A 20,777-nucleotide genomic window follows, 5' to 3' on the forward strand; every position below is an offset into this window, starting at 1 on the left:
AAAGTAACTAACTTCGGCCAGTGAAATGGGATGTAGCTGCTTCTTTGAAGTGTCTCAGCTGGGAAGCTCTTGGTTGTTGTGTAGCGTGTGGTATTACACTGGAGGGAGCTTGGCCAGCCTTCCTAGCATGTCATTGTGAAAGTTTGGAGTTTCGGGGGAGGGTGCAGTGCACAAAGTATATTCACATCTGCTCCAGGAATCTCAGCAGCAGAGCAAGGCGATACCGAACTAAGGAAAGGCTTCATGTCATTGGCTCTCTGCAGACCTGGAAATGAAATTTTGTCCTCCATCAGAGATGGTGATCAGATGGGATTTCTGTGTGCTCCTCTCAATGGTTTTGCTTGCCACCCAGGCTTTCCCACAAACAAATATTAAAATCAGTCAAGGTGAGTGCAAATCATTGACTGTGGCTTGGGTTAATAAACATTAGGTTGATGGCTTAAAATCAGGCACTTTTACAAACGTATCCTGTAATGCATGCAATTCTCCTTACCAGTTTTGCTAACTTCTCCATAAAACCCAAACTTGTAAATTCAATAATCTGCTTAGTTTGGGAAGGTGTATTACCAAGTAATGCTGATCTTTTCTGTTCCAGCGTGTTGAAGCATTCTCTCTGTTGACTTTATTTCTTTGTTTTGGAGGCATGTTCAGTTTAATCTTATAAACAATATGTGGTCCTGTACAATGGTGCCAAGAAGTTTACATATGTTTACAAGCTAAAAGAATGCTCTTAATCTGATTTTAGTCCAAACAATAGTAATTGCACTCAATAATAATAACAATCATAATTAATAAAGCAATGGCAAGTTGTAAAGGAGTGTGACTCTTTGGATGTTTAGCTTTCTGTGGAAGTGCAAAAAGTAAAGAACTGTGATTTGCAACGTTTCTTTTATTCACTCTTTCTTACATAAAGTGAAGTTAACATATGTAAGAACTGTCCCTCTACATATTAGATCATATAACACATACACAACTGGCTGCAGAGTTTATCTACAGTTAATCACAAAGTGTACTTTTTTAGATGAGAGAAGTATTTTAACAAAATTTTAACTGGCTTTGTGATTTCATTGTATTACCCAGGTTTGCAGTACATTTTTACTTGGATAGAATAAGCCAAATTCTGTTCTCATTTACACCAATGTAATTCCAGTGTCACTACACTCACTTTGATAGTGTTCTAAATTTACATGAGCAGAATCTCACCCAATAAGTATTGTTCAATGAACTAGTGAGAAAAATAATTACCACAAGCTTGGCTTTAGTGCCAGGCATCAAATCAATGGGAGCTTCCTCAAAACCTAATTGAGGAGAGAAAAATCAAAGATGCCTCCTATCCAGTTGCAGCTAGAAGTATAGTATTTCTGTACTGCAGGAGATCTACAGAATTGGCTATAGTATTTTTACATCTTGAAATACAAATACCATAGAATTTAATTCCGTAAAAATAACTTCATTTTGATAAAAAAATATTTACAAAAAATGCTCCTAGGTGTCTGAAATTGTGACACTTTTGCAGCACAATTAAAGTTTCATTCCATTGCCTGGTTAAGCTATAATCTCCCCACACACCATTGGTCACCATTCTCTTCCAACTCTGCCCTGCTGTTCTGCAGAGGAAAGGAGCAGCTGGCTTCCAAGAGACTTTCAGAGTACAATACATGCGCACACACACACTTAAGATAAAGCCTTGTCATGACCTGCTTGTTTTGAAAGTAGTCATGTAATGAAAGGGAGAAAATAATCATACAAATTAAATATTTTGCATGATAATAATATTGAAGACACCCTATGTAATTTTTGATGTCTGTATTTAAGGACCTGAACCTGCAGCCCTTATTCACATAGAATCTCTCGATCATACTTAATGACATTGGCTTATTCTTTTCTATCCATCATAAACTCCTCTTTTGGTACTTATCCTTTGGCAGTGTGTTTTATTCAACAACAGGGAGAGATTAAAACGAGTGTAGTGTAAGAGGAATGTAGAATAGTTACTCTGGTGAGGTATTATAGATCTATCCTAGGGTGGCACTTTGTATCCTCACTGGGAGTGTATAGTTATTGTTAGGTTACGTCTGTAGAAGATAGTGCCAAAGTCTTACATATGAATTGTTTTGTGGAGCTTGTAAAGTGTGTCCCATTCCCTGCATACTCACACCTTCTGTAATTGTGCACATTTTCTGTGATCCTGCTTAACATCATCTATAGCACCAATACGTGATGTTTCATTCCCAACCCTTTCCAAAATGACAGACCAGAATGAATTAACGGACGCCTGATGTGTTGCTTGAATTCGGAGAATTGCTGAAAGCATGTACCTGGCTCAGGCATGTACCTGCAGGCTTTACCCACATGAGTTGTCCCATTGCAGATGAGGCCGTGAGTAAGCATTCTAGGACTGGGATTTTCTCCTGGAAAAACAATTTCAGTTCCTTACTCCAAACATTTTTAAATTCTCAGTTCTTTGTTTTTGTCCATACTCTGTGGGAAATCCTGTCCCCACTGAAGCTAATAGCAAATCTCCTATTGACTTCGGTGGGGCCAGGATTTCACCCACTGATAAATATATTGAACATGGCAGTGGAGGGGCATTGATGGAACATCGGGTCCTTCTATGTTTTCATGTTGTATTTACAGGTTTTCCTGTGGCTGAAGGTAAGCTGTAAACTAAATGAGATGAAAAATCAAAAGGACTACATTAGAGGAAAGAGAAGAAAAATTAACATCCCTTTCCCCAAAAATGTGCTCACCCCTTGATCCTGACAACACTAACTGCATGTACAAGAAGTAAGAGAGAACGCACACTTGCTGGCATCTAGTCCCAGCAGAATTCCAGGAATGGTTTCCATAGCAGAAGGTCAGTTGATCATTACATGTAAAGGGAGTTTTCTCTCATTCAATCTACTCTAGGGGCCTGATCCTGTGAGGTGCTCAATGCCTCCTGAGTATTGGTGGGGACCCTTGATGCCCAGCAACTTGAGTGCAGTTGAAGGTGCTCAGCACCTCCTGAGGATTGGGCCCCAGAAGAGCATTAATCTCATGAAGGCTAGGTATGCTATTTGCAATACAGCACGGTTGATTGAAATCTCTGGATCTCTGTAGCAGGCACAGTCAAAGCCACATGACTAAGGTCCTACCAAAGTCATGGTCTATTTTGGTCAATTTCCTGGTCATAGAGTTTTAAAAATTGTAAATTTCATGATTTCAGCTATTTCAATCTGAAATTTCACAGTGTTGTAATTGTAGGGATCCTGACCCAAAAAGGAGTGGTGGGGGGGTCGTGGTACTGCTCCCCTTACTTCTGAACTGCTGCTGGCGGCGGCGCTGCCTTCGGAGCTGGGTGGCTGTAGAAGGGTGGCTGCTGGCCAGGAACCCAGTTCTGAAGGCAGAACCGCCGCCAGCAGCCGTGCAGAAGTAAGGATGGCATGGTACGGTATTGCCATCCTTACTTCTGCCCTGCTGTCTGCAGAGTTGGGCCCTTATTCAGCAGCCGCCAGTCTCTGGCCACCCAGCTCTGAAGGCAGCGCAGAAGTAAGGGTGGCAATACCGTGACCTGCCTCAAATAACCTTGCGACTCCCCTGCAACTCCCTTTTGGGTCAGGACCCCCAATTTGAGAACCCTGGCCTCCTCCATCAAATCTGTACAGTATAGGGTAAGAGCACACAAAAGACCAGATTTCACAGCTGGAGACCAGGTTTCACGGTCTGTGATACATTTTTCATGGCCGTGAATTTGGTAGGGCCCTACAGATACATTTTGATAGCCACAGGACTCCCTTTGGCTGAACCCTCTTTTCTGAGTTGCTAAGTCTTCTTTTTAAGGGCATTCACGTCTTGTTTACAATTTAGACTCTTACTGATAAACCTGCTGCCCATGATGAAATCAAGCCCTTTAATAGTCTCCAGCAAGAATGTGATTTGCTTCCAGCACAAGCCTGGTAATATCTGCTGTTGAAAAGATGCTGTGAGAGTGCTTTGAAGTGCCAGGAATGCTACCAGACTGGATGTCATTTGTCAGTCTTGCTCTAGACCCAGTCTCTACATTGCAGAGCTATACACTTTTATCATAGAAATATCCTCCAATCTTAAATTTGAAGCTGCTATGAAAAAAAATGACTTGAGAAGCAGATTTCTGTACGGCTCAGGTTGTTGTTAGTTTTCCTTTCTCAGTAGCATCATGGGAAAATATTGATTGGGAATACTGAGCACCAAGAAGCTTCAACCACAATTGGGCCTTTGTTGTGCAAGATGCTGTAAATACATAGAGTAAAAGGCCATCCCTGCCTCATAGAGCATTCAGTCGAAGCACAAAGGAAGCACTGTTATCCTCATTTTACAGATGGAGAACCAAGGTACAGAGATTAAGTGACTTGCCCAAGGTCACCCAGAAAGAGCCAAGAATTACACCCGAGTATCCTGAGTCCCTGCCCATATCCTTAACCACAGGTGATCCTTCTTCTCTCAGTGAAAGAGTTAATAATGATAAAAATAATAAAGGATTAGCTCTTTCTTTTCTGAAGGAGATCTCCAAGAATTTTACCAAGGAGGTCAAACAGTGGTGTTCTGCTGACATAGTTGAACATGTAGAAAACTGATATGACTGACCCGATGACACTGCCCTCGTTTTCCATACCAGCAAATACCCTTCTGACGGGCTGGGCTTGGTTCAAGTTTTCCTGCTGAGAAGTGGGCTTGTCTGCCATACGATGTCTGACAGATTTGAAAATAAAAATAGACCTAAGTGTTCTAGAATATAAGTGGTTCCTTGGTTATTTCCTGTGAATTTAAGAATAATAACCCCTCTTCTAAAGAGAGTGCAAAGGCTTCCTACATTGACCTAACAGAAAGGTGCTAATTAAGCATTGACCTACCCTCGTTCTCTTTTCTGGTATATTTAACCTTAAATTCCTCCAGGCACCTCTTGTTCACTGAAGCTAATCAAATTAATGACACCTAGTCGGGAAAGTGGTGTAGGAGATCAAAAGCCTCTATGAACACCTCGGTCTGATGATTTTGTTTCAACCATTTCTATCAAGGGGAACAATTTTCTCAAGAAATTTCAGGGAAGCCAAAACCACCCTAACTGAAATTTCAAACCAGCACACAACAAACGCCCATAACACTTCACATGAAAAGGCAAAACACTGAGACGGCTGCTGGTTTTGGCTTGTCCATTGTGCTGTCATGCAACTAAAGGTGAAGAGTTCGCAGTCATTTTTAACAAGCGTTCCAAAAATATCAATGACTAGGCTGCCCGTGAAGCTCACAGTGTCTCCAGTCATCCCAGCCAATAATTAAGTACCCCAAGGTGTTCTAAATGCTTGGTGGGCAGGGCTGAGTCCTTCCAGTGCTGAGTGTTCCTGAGAAGCTGGGGGTGCCCTCAACCCACAGGAGTCCTCACCACCTTGCTGTACTGAACCCACACCCAGCAGGAAGAAGCATGTGTCTACCCAATGTTACTGCATCTGGAATTGCTAATAAGTTACATCAGCAGCATAAATATATATATATATATATATATATATATATATATATATATAAAATCAGAATATGGGGCCCACTCAGATCTAATTCAAGACCCACTGAAATTAATGGGAGACTTCCTCTTGCTCTCCAAAGGCTTTGGATTTGGCCCTTAAGCTAAAATGCCCATTGATGTCAATGGTTTGCCTGGCTGAGGACCCCGTAGTGAGGTGTGATGGGGAGCAAAGAGAAGTAAAATGAGTGGATGGAAGAGCCCCACATACATCTGGCGAGAGCAAGAAGAGCTGGTGTGCCATGCTCCCTATCACTCACTGAGGCTTCTCCAGGCAATTCCACCCTCCATGGGATCTGAGGGGCTCTGGGAGTGGGTAAGGAGGGAGGCTAGGAACCCTGTGGACAGCCAGGCTGAGATATGCACAGAAGTTATAAGCAGCACTAACCTATACTCCATGACTGATCCCTCAGTACATGTCAGGGAAGGCGGAGTGCAGGGTGCATTGCAGCTATTTGGTGCTTCCTGTCCTGGGATTTCTGGGATCTGTGGGGGCTGGAGGCCGATCCCTCACTTCCATTCGTTGGTGTTTGATCCTTCTGTCCCTCTCTCTCTCCGGTTTTGTTGTAACAGGATGTGAGGTAGCCCTGAGTAACTGTTTTCTCTGTGAGACAATGGCAGGATGTGACCCATGGGAATAAACACTGCATCTTGCTGTTAACTGAATACAAATTTGCTACAATTTTTAAAAAGCTGCTTCCATTTTTCAAGGTATCAATCTGATTTTCAACTAGAGCTCTTTTGCATAGCCCATCACTAACATAGTCAGACATAGTGATCTGAAAGCAACTCGTTCATCTCTACAATGTTACTTGGTTCTTGAGATCTGAGTTGCTCACTGACCCTAGTTATCTAGGAATGGCACTTCTCAGGGCCGATAATGACTGGAACTGGCTCCAAGAGCACTTGTATCAGGATACATCCTCTAAAGAGCTCTGGAGGGGAAAGGGGAAGGGTCACCACAAAGGAAGAATAATTATCTTTTATCTGAGCTCAAGGGATAGAAGAGTGCTGGTGGAGGCTTGGGGCTGTCAGAGAAAAGCAATGAAAAGGTAGCTGTTTACATTAGCCACAAAATAGCTCCGGTTTTGCAGTACTTGAAATAACTGGGCTCACTAGATTTGACATTATGGAGGCATTTAATACCCCGGGTCAGCAGGAGAGACTGACTCACAGCGCTCCAGTTCCCCTGAATGCCTGCTGTTTGTTTCACAGTGCTGTTGTGAGCGCTGAAATGCTGGGAACAGTCAGTTCCCGGTATCTGAGTCATTCTGCTGCCACAGACTGTGACAAATCTCCCAGTTTCTGGGGAGCTGATCGATAACCCAGAGGCAGCTTTATGTTCTGTACCCAGCAATAGCGATGTAATGGTTAAAGGACAGGCCTTGGAGCAGAAGAGCTGGACTCTATTGCTGGCTGTGGCATTGACTTCCTGTGTTACCATCAATGAGCACCTTTGCCTCTTAAGTGTTCTTTACTTGAAAACTGAGTGTAATGCTTATATCAGGGGGCTTCTCTGAGGCTGAATCGGCTGATGTTCGTAAAATGCTTTGAGGGCTCTGGGTGGAAGGAACTAAAGAAATGGGGTGCAAAATGACTGCCAAAGGAAGCTTCATGTAGTGACATTTGGGGATAGAAGGAGTTCAGCCCAGCAAGTTCTAGCGTTTGTACCCTGTGATGATTAGGACTTGGCTAATCCCCCCCCTTTTTTAACATGCTCCTGGTTGCCGCTTCAGTTTTGCCTTTAGCAGAGTTTGTTCTACAGGTTAATTGTGCTCATTGTAAAGATGATTCCCCTTGAAGTCCCTGAATACCAGATCCTTTCCTAGCTTCAATTGGAACTCCCTGGATTCTGAGCCTGTTATTTGCTTCGATAGTTTTGTGGCATCCACCTTCTCTGGACCTCTTAGGATTTCATACACATCAGTTGTGCTTCCTCTTTTCTAAAGAACATCAGCAGCATTTTCCTTCCCCTTTTTCCAAAACCTGAAACATTTCATCCTTGCTGCCCTCAGCTCTACCTTTTCCAAGTCTTCAGTGATCACTCCAGCTGGGGGCTCACTTCTCCATTTGATGACTAGTACTCCATGAGTCCATTGATTTAAAGCAAACAAACAAAGGACAGCACTCAAGAATGAATTTAGTGCAGGGAACAATCACACACTGGCAAGGAGATAGCGTGGATGGAGATGACAGAGCCTGTGATGTGTCCTGGTGATTAAAACACATAGATCATTCCATTGATTTCAGCAAGACCAGTCATGTACTTAAAGTTAAGCATGTACTTAAATATCTTGCTGAATCAGGGCCCTATTTACCTTCTTACCTACCTCCCAGAAATGTGACTGATCGATTTAAATTTCTGCTCACTATTTCTCCCTCAGTGTCTTGTATCTTGTGATCATTTAGGATATAATGTTTCTTGGCATCTTTCTACACTGTTTTCAATGCTTTTACTGCATGAAGTTGCATGTATCTGTTTCCCACCACTGCCCCCAATTTTTTTTCCTGGTCCCTTTGATTGGAGTCTTTCCCCTTCTCTCTGTGTTATCTGCAATGGTGGTTCAACCTCTCCTACAAGTTTGCTCTTTCCAGGCATTGATGTGAATGAGAATGGGCCCAGACCTGATCTTATCCCTACAGAACTCCATAGTGTCACTTCCAGCCTACTTTGAAAATGTACAGTAGGGTTAGTAAATATTTATATTATGGTAGCATCCAAAAGTATTTTTCTTCCCTGCTTGGACTACTCAGAAATGGCAAATTCTGCTCAAACTTTCCAAAGTGCTGAGCTCCCATCTTCAGAAATTCAGATATTTTGAGGGGGCATCCAAGAATGGAGGCACTCAAAGTCCCCAGTTGCTCGTGAAAATCTAAGCCCTTAGGGGAATTTTTCATTTTTTTCATTTTTTGTAAAGCCAGCAAGGACATTGAGACATGTCCTAAAAAACAGAGACATTCACCATTGTCGGGGTCCCTGCAGCTGTTGTGTATCAAATGCTCTTCCAATTTTCTTTTCTTTCTCCCCCAGCTATGCCAGAGCCAATTCAGTCCTACTCCTGCCCACTGTTTTGGACAGAATATGAAGGGTACTGTTACAGATACTTTCCCCTCAATAAAACATGGGCTGAAGCCGATCTCTATTGTGCGGAATTTTCCATTGGCATAAAATCAGCCAAATTAGCATCGATTCACAGGTAAGAATGAAAGAAATCTGTTTCTAAAACATTGTCAAAGTCCAGCTAAACAATGTCTGTGGCAATAAAAATATATATATAAATAATTCCTCAGCTGGAGTTTAACCTTCCTATGAGAAAGCAAACCCATTTAAGCCTAATTTACCACTGTCATAAATTCTGCGTATCTGTATTGAAATGCACTAGCTAGTGTGCGTGTGTATCTCTGCCCTCTAATGGACAAAATCAAAACTCCTCAACTGTATTAATTAGATGTCTATCAGAGAGTCTCCTTTAGCTCAAGTGGTAGAACCAATAATTCTGAAGCAGATCTATCGCTATTGCTCTTAGTCAAGCCCAGAGGCACTTGTGAAATGGCCATGTTCTGTAATACTGTTTAGTTACATTAACATAAATAACAAGTTGTCACCTTATGCTCTGTGTTACAACAAAGCTATTTGGATCACCCTGGGTTTGGCTGTAGTTGTACAATATAATAATTGAAAGGACCACATTTTCAAGAGGCCGTGTGAATGTGCGTGCAAACCCCATGCATTTGCATATAAACTGCACACCAACTACCTGATGTGCATGAGCAAAAGTGAGGCTTTGTGTGCACAATCAGATGCTTGATCCAATTTTATTGTCATATTTTTGGAGACTCTGAAAATGTGGCCCTCAGTTACCAAAGACTCCACTCTGACAACTGCAGTCACATTGTACCTATTATATTAATCAGTCCCTGCATGGAGGAGGGCGGCTTTGGTTTCAAGGGAACAATTTTGGTTACAATTTTGTCTGACTCAGAACTTCAGAACAGAAAGGTTTTCCATTCTCTGTTTCATGGAACAGTTCACAAACCCAGATTAGAAATGGGGCCCAAAGCAAAATGCTGGATCTAAACATTCGGATATCAGAGGAAGACTTTGCTACATGGGCACATCTATAATTCATCTCAAATTCAAGAATCTTCCCCCCACACACACGCTAATATTGAAAACAGAGGTGCTGCAGAAGTGTTTTCGTTGAAATCAAGGAGTACTGAAGCAGGCCCCTAGTGAGCGAATGGGCATTCACCGTGCGATGTCCTGTTTCCATGTTTTTTCCTCCATCCCAAGGCCAGCCACTCTTGATGGTTTAAGACAGTGTTCTTCACTGCAAGGCCTGTGAGCCAGTGGCGGCTCCCATGGACCCTAAGTGCAGCTCACTGTCGATCGCGCTTTCTGGCAGCAGTGAGGCTGCAGCTAAGGCAGGCTCCTTGCCTGCCCTGGCCCCACACTGCTCCTGGAAGTGGCCAGCATGCCCCCAAGGCCCCGGGGTGCAAGGGGGTAAGCAGAGGTCTCCGCGCACTGCTCCTGCCTGCAAGCACTGCCCCAGCAGCTCCCATTGGCCGGGAATGGGGAACTGTGGCCAATGGGAGTTGTGGGGGCGGAGCCTGCACAGAGGGGCAGCATGCAGAGCAGCATTCCTCCCCAGGGGCTTCAGGGGCGTGTTGGCCCCTTCCAGGAGCGGCGTGGGGCTGGGACTGCCCCGAAGTAAGTGCCACCCCCTTCGATGGGCAGGTTCTGAATAGCTCTTCCATTGCCCAACCTGCAGCCTCCCGGAGCCAGCCCCCAACACACTCTCCTGCACCCCAAGTCCCTGCCCCAGCCCTGAGCCCCCTCCCAGAGCCAGCCCCCAATCAGGGGCAGCGAGTTGTATGGACCTGTGGTGCCCGGGCTCCAGCAATAGTCAGGGCCCGGGGGCCCAGCTCCACCAATGTATGGGGCCGGGTCTCTCCCCCGGCCCTGCCTGCCACCCCCCCACACCTCCCTCAAGTGTCCCCCGGCCCCCACTTGCTGCCCCTGCGACCTCCCCTGGGTCCGGGAGCGTCCCTGCCTCTCCCCTGCAGCTCCACGCTGCCTCTGCTCTGCTGGCTCCCAGCATCAACTGCCGCCACAGGGCCCTAGTGCCCCCCAACCACCCGTGGCAGGGCAGGTTGCCCTTACCCTGCCCGTCTGCCTCGGACCCTTCCCTTTTCTGGCAGGACCCTCCACCAGCACGGGGGCCCCCCCCGCCCACAGTCACCGCTCCTGCCCCATGCTGGCCAAGGGGCAGCCCCATCCCTCACCCCCAGTGCGGCTGCCGTGAGGGGCAGCAGCAGAGGAGGAGGCGCACATGTGATGGCAGCCCCCCCTGCCCCCGCCCGGCACCCACTACAGGGGAGGCGAAGGGGCTTCCTGGACCTGAGAGGGGTCCGAGGAGAACATGAAGTGACAGTGGTGTGGGTGAGTGTGGGGGGGGGGAAGAGGGGTCCCCCTCCCAGAGCTCACTGATGCCCATGGGGAGAGGGCTGGGGGGAGTCCTCCTCTCTGGCCCCAGCCCAAGGGTAGCCTGCCTGCACCCCAAACTCCTCATCCTCAGCCCTGCCCTACCCCAGAGCCCATACCCCCAGCCAGAGCCCTCACCCCCCCGCACCCTAACCCTCTACCCCAGCCCTGAGCCCCCTCCAACACCCCTCATCCCCAACCACACCCAAACCCCTCATCCTTGCACCCCCCTCCCTCCACACCCCCTCCCACCCCCAACTCTCTCTCAGAGCTCGCATCCCCTCCCTCTGAACCCCCTCCAACCCCCAAACTCCCTCCCAGAGCCTGCACCCCTTAACCCCTTCTAACCCCCCCACCCCCAGCCTGGAGCCTGCACCCAAACTCCGTCCCAGAGCCTGCACATCCACCCCCTTCCCACACACCCTCTCCTGCCCCCAAACTCCCTCCTAGAGCCTGCACCCCAGCCCTCCGCACTCCATCCCAGATCCTGCACCCCTCATCCCCTCCTGCACCCACCCCTCCTGCCCCAGCCTGGAGCCTGCACCCAGCACCCAAACTCCATCCCAGCCCCTGCACCCCCAGCCCCTACCCCACCCAAACTCCCTCTCGGAGCCCAACCTCTTGCCCCTTTTGCACCTAAACTCCTTCCCAGAGCCTGTACCCTGCACCCCTCCTGCACCCCAATCCCCTGCCCCAGCCCAGGGCCTGCACCCCAGACCTCCTCCCCCTACCCAAACTCCTTCCCAGAGCCTTAGGGAGGAGGGGGTGGAGTTTGGGGGGGGCGTTCTGGGCACCACCAAAATGTCTACAAACCTGCCACCCCTGTCCCCAATACCTCCTCCTGCACCCCAAGCCTGATCCCTGACCCCCTTCCCAGAGTCAGAACCCCAAACCCCCTCCTGCATCCCCTGCTCCAGCCCTGAGCCCCCTCCCCGAGCCAGCCCCCACTACCCCCTCCTGCATCCCAAGCCTCTGTCCCAGCCCTGAGCCCCCTCCCAGAGCCTGCACCCCATACCCCCTCCTGCACCCTGTATCCCCTCCTGTACCCGAACACACTGCCCCAGTCTGGAGTCCCCTCCTGCACCCAAACTCCCTCCCAGAGCTTGCACCCCCTCACCCTCTCCTGCACCCGAAGCCCCTGCCCAGCCCTGACACCCCTCCCAGAGCCAGCCCCCCATTCCCCCTGCTGCACCCCAAGCAATATTACCAATAACAGTAATATTACCATATCAACCAACAAAGAACTCAGAGTGTTCAACCATCTGTGCAGGTTGATGTGGCTCTCACATTGAAGGTTTATTTGCCAAAGTGGCCCCCACTTCAGAAATCTTGAAGAGCACTGGTTTAAGATGTGGAAGCTCATTGACCTGCTTGAGTTCATTTCACACCATTCCAGCAGAACACAGGCAGTAGACACTTTACGTTATCACACCTCCTGCTTGGTGTTACAGCTGCTGAAATGATTTTGAATTTTTGAAAGTTTGAATTTTTTAATTTTGAAAGGGGACGGGGATTTGAAATCACTGCCATGTATTTTTCCCTGCGTTTCCATCCAGCTCCGGGTTTTGCCATACTAAGCCATCCTCTTACACAAACTAAGAAAATGAATTCAAAATTTCCATGGACAGTTTCAAAGGGTAGTTTAAAGATTTGGGTCCCATTTGCCAAACTGCAGTCTGAATGCCGAGGGATAGTATTTGCTTAATTTCACTAATACCAACCTCCTAACTATTTCATATTATGGTACTTTACCAGCTGGGAAGAGAATGTCTTTGTATATGACCTAGTAAACAGCCGAGTGCCTGGAATACCCACCGATATCTGGATGGGACTTCATGACCTAAGACAGGTGAGAAACCGCGACATTAGCTACCGCCTGCTTTTTCTCTGGATCATCATGCAAGCAGGTTTTCTCATAAAAAGAACAAGAAATCTATTCAACCTGGAACTCACTGAGATGTAACCCTTGGCATCAGATTCACATAAAAGGCAAAATTATTTTTTCTGTTTTCCCTCTACACCTTTCAATTTCCGCCCTCTGACTATAATACAACTTGGAAGTGCTGGACTGACAGCCCTGGAGAGCAAGATTCTCTGCTTATCCACATTGCCCTTCCAGTGTTTCAAGCTGTGACCTATGAACATTAGAGGATAATTCAATCTCCACAACTACTGAGGTAGCCAAGAAATGTTTAAGAAAAGGGGGTGGGGAGGAGACAATTTCATGATAAATGTTGAAATTTCAAAGTTGTTTCCATGTGACATGGTTTGAAACAGAACAATTTATGTGCGTATGAATTTTCTGCAAAATATTTTCCTACTTTCTCCGTTTTTGGGGTGTGTGTGTGTGTGTGTACGGGTAGAGGACAAGGACAGTGAGTACTGGGAGTCCAGCACCCCCTGGCTTGAAGAATAGCAACTGAGTGCATGGCTTCCATCATATTCAGGGTTTGCAGTTTGGTTCAATGGCTTTCAGCACCCATGTTGAGTGCAATACAATAAATAATGTCTAGCCCCCCACCCCCTCGCCCACTTTTTCATTTTTCTTTATCTTACTCTGTAACTTTTGAAATCTTTTGAAAAATTACACAGTAACAAAAGGAAACCCAATGAAGTGGAGCCTGGGCTCTTAAACCTGCCGAGGGGGAGACTCTCGAAGCTCAGGCTCCAGCCTGAGGGGGAATGTCTACACTGCTATTTTTAGCCCCACAGCCCAAGCCCCAGGAGGGCAAATCAACTGAGACTTGACGCTGCATGTTTTTCTTTGTAGTGTAGTCATACTCTATGATCTCAAACAATACACTAGCAGAGTGCAAAACTCAGTAGAAGAAGGGCCTTTGTTCAGCATGGACCTAGTTTTTGCCTTCTAGACATAGGAATGAGGTCAGATTGATGACGTCACTCTCTACAAGGTAGAAGAGAATATTCTGTTGGCCAATCCTGAAGTCCAGACTTCCACAAATCATTTGTTGAAATCATTGCACTTCTCCATTAGCCCCTCCCCCTAATTTCCGGATGATGTTTAATAGGAAGGTCACTTTGAATGGACAGATGGTTCTTCCTATGACTATAACTACTGGGATGGCAACCAGCCAGATGATGGGATCCACTCTATTCCAGAGGAAGAGGACTGTGTACAGATCTGGTACAGATATAACAGTGGTAGGTACTTCACTGTTGAGCCTCAGGCTGCACACCACGTTTTCCAAGAAGCATGTGTAAATAAATTGAGTGAAATGCAGGATCATCCTTTTCTATGCATAACAGAAAAGATGCTGGCAGCATGATTATTTTTACATGTTGTTTTTGCAGAGGAGGAAATTTCACCCCTCCCCGAGAAGCAAAGAACTGTCAATCAAAGGCAGTATAAAGACACCAGCTTGCCTGCTTCCCCCTCAACTGAGGCCAGGTCTACACTACACACCTATATGGGTATAACTACATCACTCAGGGGTGTGAAAAATCCACACCCCTGAGCGATGTAGTTATGCCTACTAAACCCCCATGAAGACAGAGCTGGCAGGAGAGCTTCTCCCTTCAACATAGCTACCGCCTCCTGCGGAGATGGATGAACTACGCTGACGGGAGAAGCGCTGCTGTCGCGCTGTATGTGAAGACAAAGCCCCGAGACATTTCCAGACCAAGGAAATAATGGGAGGGATATGTTATTGGAAAGAAACACCAGCAGAGATGCAGTCACTATGGAGCGGAGGGAGACAACAGAATTGGGGAAAGGATAGACTCGAACAAGGAGCATTACAAATAACAGGTTTCAGAGTAACAGCCGTGTTAGTCTGTATTCGCAAAAAGAAAAGGAGTACTTGTGGCACCTTAGAGACTAACCAATTTATTTGAGCATGAGCTTTCGTGAGCTACAGCTCACTTCATCGCATCCAATGAAGTGAGCTGTAGCTCACGAAAGCTCATGCTCAAATAAATTGGTTAGTCTCTAAGGTGCCACAAGTACTCCTTTTCTCATTACAAATAAGTCTTTTTCTCTTGTCCTATGGGAATCTGCACAGGTATAAGCACAACATATATGCACGAATAATTGTATGCGGGGCTGGGGCTGGTAAGACTGTAATAGTCTCTATATCCAGCCAGCATGGTCTTGTGTCTACGCAAAAGTATATGCAGCTTTTGAACTTGTCAGAATCGTGTCTGTATTACAGAATCTTTTGACAAGACTTTTCTTCAGGGCTAAGGATTGGGGATGAAACTAACTCCTTTGTGTAGGAAATTTGGTGTTTTTGTATACATTGTATGTCATTTCTTCATGGAGGCACTTTTATCCTTCATCATGTGATCACACCTTCATTGAAAACCTTAACTAACTCCTTATTCTTACTCCCCTATAGCTTTACGATCATGGAATGACAACAGCTGCAACAGAGAATTCCCATTTGTCTGCAAGATTCCATCACTGGCAATTGATTAACTCGCTCCCACAATAACAAACAGCAGCAGTCAACCTACTAAACTACTGGAATAAAGTCAATCTGACCAAAGGCATATTTTATATCAGAGACAATTTTAGTGGCTCAAATAACTAGTTATATGTCTGATGCCAGTTACTCCACCTAGAAAATACTTTACCTGTCTCTTGCTTTTGTCTGTGCTATGGCTGACCAAAGAGCATTGGTGAATAGTCAAGCCAGTACATTTTCCATGGTCTAGGAACAATTTCAGTGTCGCGTCTCCATCCAGACTCTGTGACTGAAAAGAATGTTGTAACCTATATGTATAATTAAAGAGGTGAAAAGGTTCACAACAGTGAGAAAGTCTGATTTTATGTCCCATTTTATGCGTCCTCATTCCCATAAAATGAATCCTACTGCCCTCAGTGGGAGTTTTGTGCGACAAAGGACTGCCTAACTGGTCCTAGGATTTGGAAATCTCTCTAGCATTCTGAGGAGCAGGACAATAACCCTTTTGCAGTGACAAACTAGAGTTCATTACTACAGAAGACACATTCTGCATCATTTCTGAACTTTGATGTCAGAATGAAGTGAAACTAACAGCCTGAATCAGATCTCACTTATATTGGATGATTTCAATTGAATTACTGTTCATAACTTATATTAGTGTGAGCTCAGAATAAGATGATAAATCTATACGGGTATTGTATAAATAAAGCAACTTCGGATAAATATTGAAGTCCATGCTCAGGTCATATTCACTCTGTATTCAGACGAAATGTGGTAGGAGTTATACCTGAGTAAAAGCTAAGTAAGGACCTCTAGATATGAGCCCATATTTAGATTTTAAATGTATCAACCTGTCACATAACAAGAAATCAATTGTTTTACTACAAACACTCAAACTGTAATCATCAAGTAATGGATGACTGTACTAAATAATTTAGCCTGTGGGAATTAAGAGGGACTGTCATTTTCTGCTAAGTTATGCAAAATACCATGTGTTGCTGATGTTGCTTTCTCACAACTAAAATACATTGTAAACAGCTTGCTGAAGTTCCTTCTTCTTTCTAACACTGCTGAAATATACATGTTCAGTAGCTTATACAGGTTCTTTTACACTGGTGCAAACCAAACCAGCTTTTATACTCAGTTTTGGCAATTGACTATTGAAGAAATCAAAAGGGGGGGGAAAAAGCTTTCATTCAATATACAAAGCAGTAACTTTTTATATTGGAACAAATATTTCCTTTAACACCATTCCTTCAGGATTACGGGGGGCGGGGGGGTTCTTTTTTGTTTCTCTCTCTCTCTCTCCCTCTCTCATGCGTGCATGCAAAAAAAGGGGATAAAATTGTTACATGTCAGAATAACCAAGGTGCCTACCTGAGATGCACAAAGCACATCTCTGTGATTGGTAACTGCTGTTTTACTATAAAAAGCAAGACTATTATTTTGTTATTTATTTTTTTGGACTGGGGATCGCAAAAATAATTGCAGTGGGAAATATTTTTCTTTTTAAATTGAGAGTTTTTTAAAGAAATTACTAACAAATTACAAAACAAACTGGACTAACACCATGTGCAGCTGGGTACGCTTCTGTTACTTATTTATAATTTTTTAGCTCCTTTCAGATGTGGATAATGAATGAATATAAATCGCATTCTCTGCCACCACTTCTTTCCTCTGTGGGATAAGAGGGCTCCTAGAATGAAGGGGTGCAAGAGTAGATTTACAGATTTAGGGCCAGAGCCTCAGCTGGTATACATTGGTATAGTTCCATTAAAGTCAATGGTACTACACTGATTTACATAGGCAGATGGAGACTGTCTCTGCTCACTGCTGTTCTTGATATCATATGTTTGCACCTCAGTGATGGGTGGTGTGAGACTGGTATATCTACAGCTTACTGTTGACCAGTTTGCTCTGTCTGAATAACAGGAGCAGACACAGCTGAAAGGAGGAGGCAGGAAGAATCAATTTTTATTTATACTAGCCGTTGTACAAACTTCCCTGAGTATGATAGGACAATGGGGTGAACTAAGACCCCTCCTCAACAAACTCTGGGGAAACAAGGCTCTGGATCTGAGTTTTGCAGTTCAGCCCTAGCTGTAGCAGATTCATATGCCAAGGATGTGCTTTACAAAGGAAGGTAGGGATCTGCTATGTAGGTCAATCCAAGCAAAGTCCTTGGGATTTCGTGCACTTTTTTATCCTCATCTGCCAGTTCACCTCTGTGTTCTGCGGCCTCTGTTCTCAAAGCTGCACTCACAAGATGGACATTTCTACCATCAGATGCTCCTGCTGAGGAGGAACAGATTAATCGTTTGGGAGGTCCTGACCCTGCTGTGCTTCTCTTACTGGCTTCCTTACAGGAGAAGAAGAGTTATCACTATGATTCTACTTTTGTTATTTTTTACCACTTGTAGCACCTTGAGGCCCTAAAATCAGGGCCATGTTGTACCAGGTGCTATGCTACAATCCTTGCCTCAAAGTACTTACAATCTAAATAGACATGACAGAAAAGATGCATCACTTTACAGAAGGGAAACTGAGGCACAAAGAGACATAGTGACTCATCCAAGGTCACACAGGCAGGCTGGGGCAGAGCAAGGAATTGAATCCAGGTCTCCGGAGTCATGCCATAACCACAGGATCATCCTTCCAGCACCATTTTCAGCACAATAAGATGGACTTGCCTTGAGTGCAGGAGACTGGACTAGATGACCTCTCAAGGTCCCTGCCAGTCCTACATGTCTATGATTCTGTGACTTTAAGTAGTTTTCAGGGCATTGATTGTGTGTGTGTGTGTGTGTGTGTTCCAGAACAGGTCCAACTAGTATTGCAAGGTCTTGCTTGAGATGGTTGCCCCACACAGTCCAAGGGTTTCATTCTTTTGTCTCACCCAAAGCCTGTTTCATTCACAGCAGGTATCCTCTCATTCTATTGGGTTTTTGCACTGCCACTGTCCTACATACTATCTATCATTTTGAACAACAGGTGAAAACAAATCATTGACTGTAAAATATTCAGCCTCTATCGTGCCTCTGAACTTTCATGTCTTGAACTGGTGTCATTTGGCACCTTACTGTGAGTGCCTGTTAAATTTAAAAGGCAGCAGGGAGTCATTACAATGATGTATTAAATAGGGTCAATGGACAGCTGAGTTGTGGGGTGATAGATGTGTTAGCTGGAGCCAATACCACCAGTCACAAGGAGCCAATTATATTTTTATCCAAAAGAGGAATCATCTCAGTAGCAGATTTCTTCTGGGAGGCCCCATTTTTCTGGGACACCCCTTGTTTTTTTACCTTTACAGGTGTGTCAACTGTATGCAAAATCTGAGGTCATATTGTCTTTGAAACATAAATGAAACCTCTCCCCATCTCCTACCATGTATTAGCTGCCCAAAGCCTCGTGCTAGTCATTATTTGCCTAGAACTGAATGAGTATCAATGATATTCTCATCCAGCTAAGGCTTCAGTAGCTTCCTTTGCACAGGATTGTACAGCAACCACCAGGTTTCTGCAAGGTGCGGAGAGCTCTGGCCTCCATCGAACAATCATGTAAGGAACTTCACTGTTTCTCTTTCCTTCTTCCAGTCAAAGGGAATCATTCTGCTAGAGTGTGTGGTTATTAAAAGAAAGCTGCCAGCAGTAGAAGAAGCGGTCCAGGGTTTAGTGTGGTTGCTTAGGACTTAGGATACTCTGCATCCTGTTCCCTGTTCTGCCACAGGTATCCTGTGTCACGGGGGGCAAGTCACTTAAGTCTCCCTCTACTCTGTAAAACTGGGATGATGGGGTGTTGTGAGGATGAATACATGAAAGACAATGAGGTGCTCGGATACTATGTTGATAGAGGCCATGGAAAAGTGTGATTTACCTTTCATTCTGCAGGTGGCGAAGTCTATTGCCATTCTGTGCAGCTCTGTAGCCTCTGGTGCTTTGGGATGTATTTCTTTTTAATGCTCATTGTTATACCATCGCAGTAACTGCACTGATTAAAAGAAACAAATCATTCTATCCAGGGGATAAATTACAAAACCAGACAGATAGAAAGAATCACTAATGGTCAATACTTTGTGGAAGGAAACATGATTTGGTACTTCGGGCTGAGGACTAGCTTCATGACTAAGGGCTGGACGGTGATTCTGTCCCTCATGCTGAGGTATACAAAGCTGGTCAGGAATTTTCTGCTTCCCCCCATGAAAATATTAGATGAAAACAAACTGGCTTTGTCAAAAATCTTCTTAGATGTTTTTTGGGTTTTCATTGAAAAAAAAAACCCTAAAAAATGAAAATTTTTGTTTTAAACTGACAAGTGTTCATTTTTTGGGGACAAAAACTGGAAATTTTCATGAAAATTTCTATTTTTTGAAAAAGCCAGTTTTTAATTTAAAATTTCTTCCCCTGAAGCCAGTGGGGCTATTTGTGGAGTACAGTGCTACTCATTGTGAGCAAAGGGGTCACAATCTGGCCTTAATGGAGAAAACCATGGAACATTTCAGTCAGATAGGTACAAACTGGCACACTGATTAGAGTGACTATATCTCAACTTCAAAATAAGGCCAGGAAAACAAATGTAACTGCTAGAGCAGGATAAAGAGAGCTAAGGAAAAGAAAGGTAGCACAGTAACTAAGCTCCATAATATCCAATCCATTCTCAGCACAAGATCTAGTGCATTGCAATGGGGTTCATATGTGCACTTATCAATAGCTGTGAGGGTTCTCTAATTTTCATCATAGAGAAGTTTGCCTTTGTCTTGAGGAAAGTAGTTAGAGCACGGGGATGGGAGTTATGATATGTGGTTTGTATTTTCATTGGTGCCACCACCTCACTTACTAACCTTGGGCAAGTGTGCTCCAGTGTACTCATCTATAAAATGGGTATGATACCTCATGGGGTGCTGCAGTTCTTAATTAACTGATAGTTGTAAAGCACATGACCCTCCACCGCTCAGATGTTCAAAGTAGTATGGCATTATATTTTTAATTTAGGGTAAACCCAACCAAATCAGATCTGTCTGTAAAAATTGAAATAAGTAACGAATAACATGTAGTTGACTCTTCATACACTCTCTCTCTCTCGCTCGCTCTCTCGCTCTCTATTTCTGGCTGCAGTGCAGCAGTCGTCTGCAAACTACTAGGAAGCAACTCCTGATGTTCAGAAAAATGGTTGAGAGCCAAGCCCCTGAGTTTAACTTTTTTCCAGCCAATTTTTTTCTGCTTGTATCCATGGAAACAAGGCAGCCTTTCAATGCTTCTTAGAAATCTGACAGCTGCTCACCTTAACACAAGGCAATGCGGCAGACATAGCTTCCTGGCAACATTTTTTCCAT

At 44.8% G+C, this 20,777-nt stretch overlaps 1 protein-coding gene across 2 annotated transcripts; it reads left to right on the forward strand.

Annotated features, from left to right (window-relative positions):
• Positions 1-16: 16 nt before the first annotated feature.
• On the forward strand, positions 17-15,792 carry CLEC19A (C-type lectin domain containing 19A). 2 transcript variants are annotated; one of them, XM_048866933.2, is made up of 6 exons: positions 17-386; positions 2,638-2,857; positions 8,568-8,733; positions 12,777-12,870; positions 14,051-14,183; positions 15,380-15,792. In XM_048866933.2, exons 2-6 carry the CDS (start codon positions 2,839-2,841, stop codon positions 15,457-15,459), a joined length of 492 nt encoding a protein of 163 aa, XP_048722890.1. In that variant the 5' UTR covers positions 17-386; positions 2,638-2,838; the 3' UTR covers positions 15,460-15,792. The 2 variants fall into 2 exon arrangements, with proteins under 2 accessions (XP_048722890.1, XP_048722889.1); XM_048866932.2 differs by lacking the exon at positions 2,638-2,857 and having other exon boundaries at positions 19-386.
• The last annotated feature ends 4,985 nt before the right edge of the window (positions 15,793-20,777 follow it).

This window comes from Caretta caretta, chromosome 10 (genome assembly GCF_965140235.1).
Source record: "Caretta caretta isolate rCarCar2 chromosome 10, rCarCar1.hap1, whole genome shotgun sequence".
In the NCBI taxonomy this organism is placed as follows: Eukaryota; Metazoa; Chordata; order Testudines; family Cheloniidae; genus Caretta; species Caretta caretta.

Bases quoted from the DNA above. Each gene is read 5' to 3' on its own strand.
- CLEC19A (XM_048866932.2), top strand. From the start codon at position 272: ATGAAATTTTGTCCTCCATCAGAGATGGTGATCAGATGGGATTTCTGT. The intron at 12,871-14,050 runs GTGAGAAACCGC...GATGTTTAATAG, and splicing joins GACTTCATGACCTAAGACAG to GAAGGTCACTTTGAATGGAC. The intron at 14,184-15,379 runs GTAGGTACTTCA...ACTCCCCTATAG, and splicing joins CTGGTACAGATATAACAGTG to CTTTACGATCATGGAATGAC.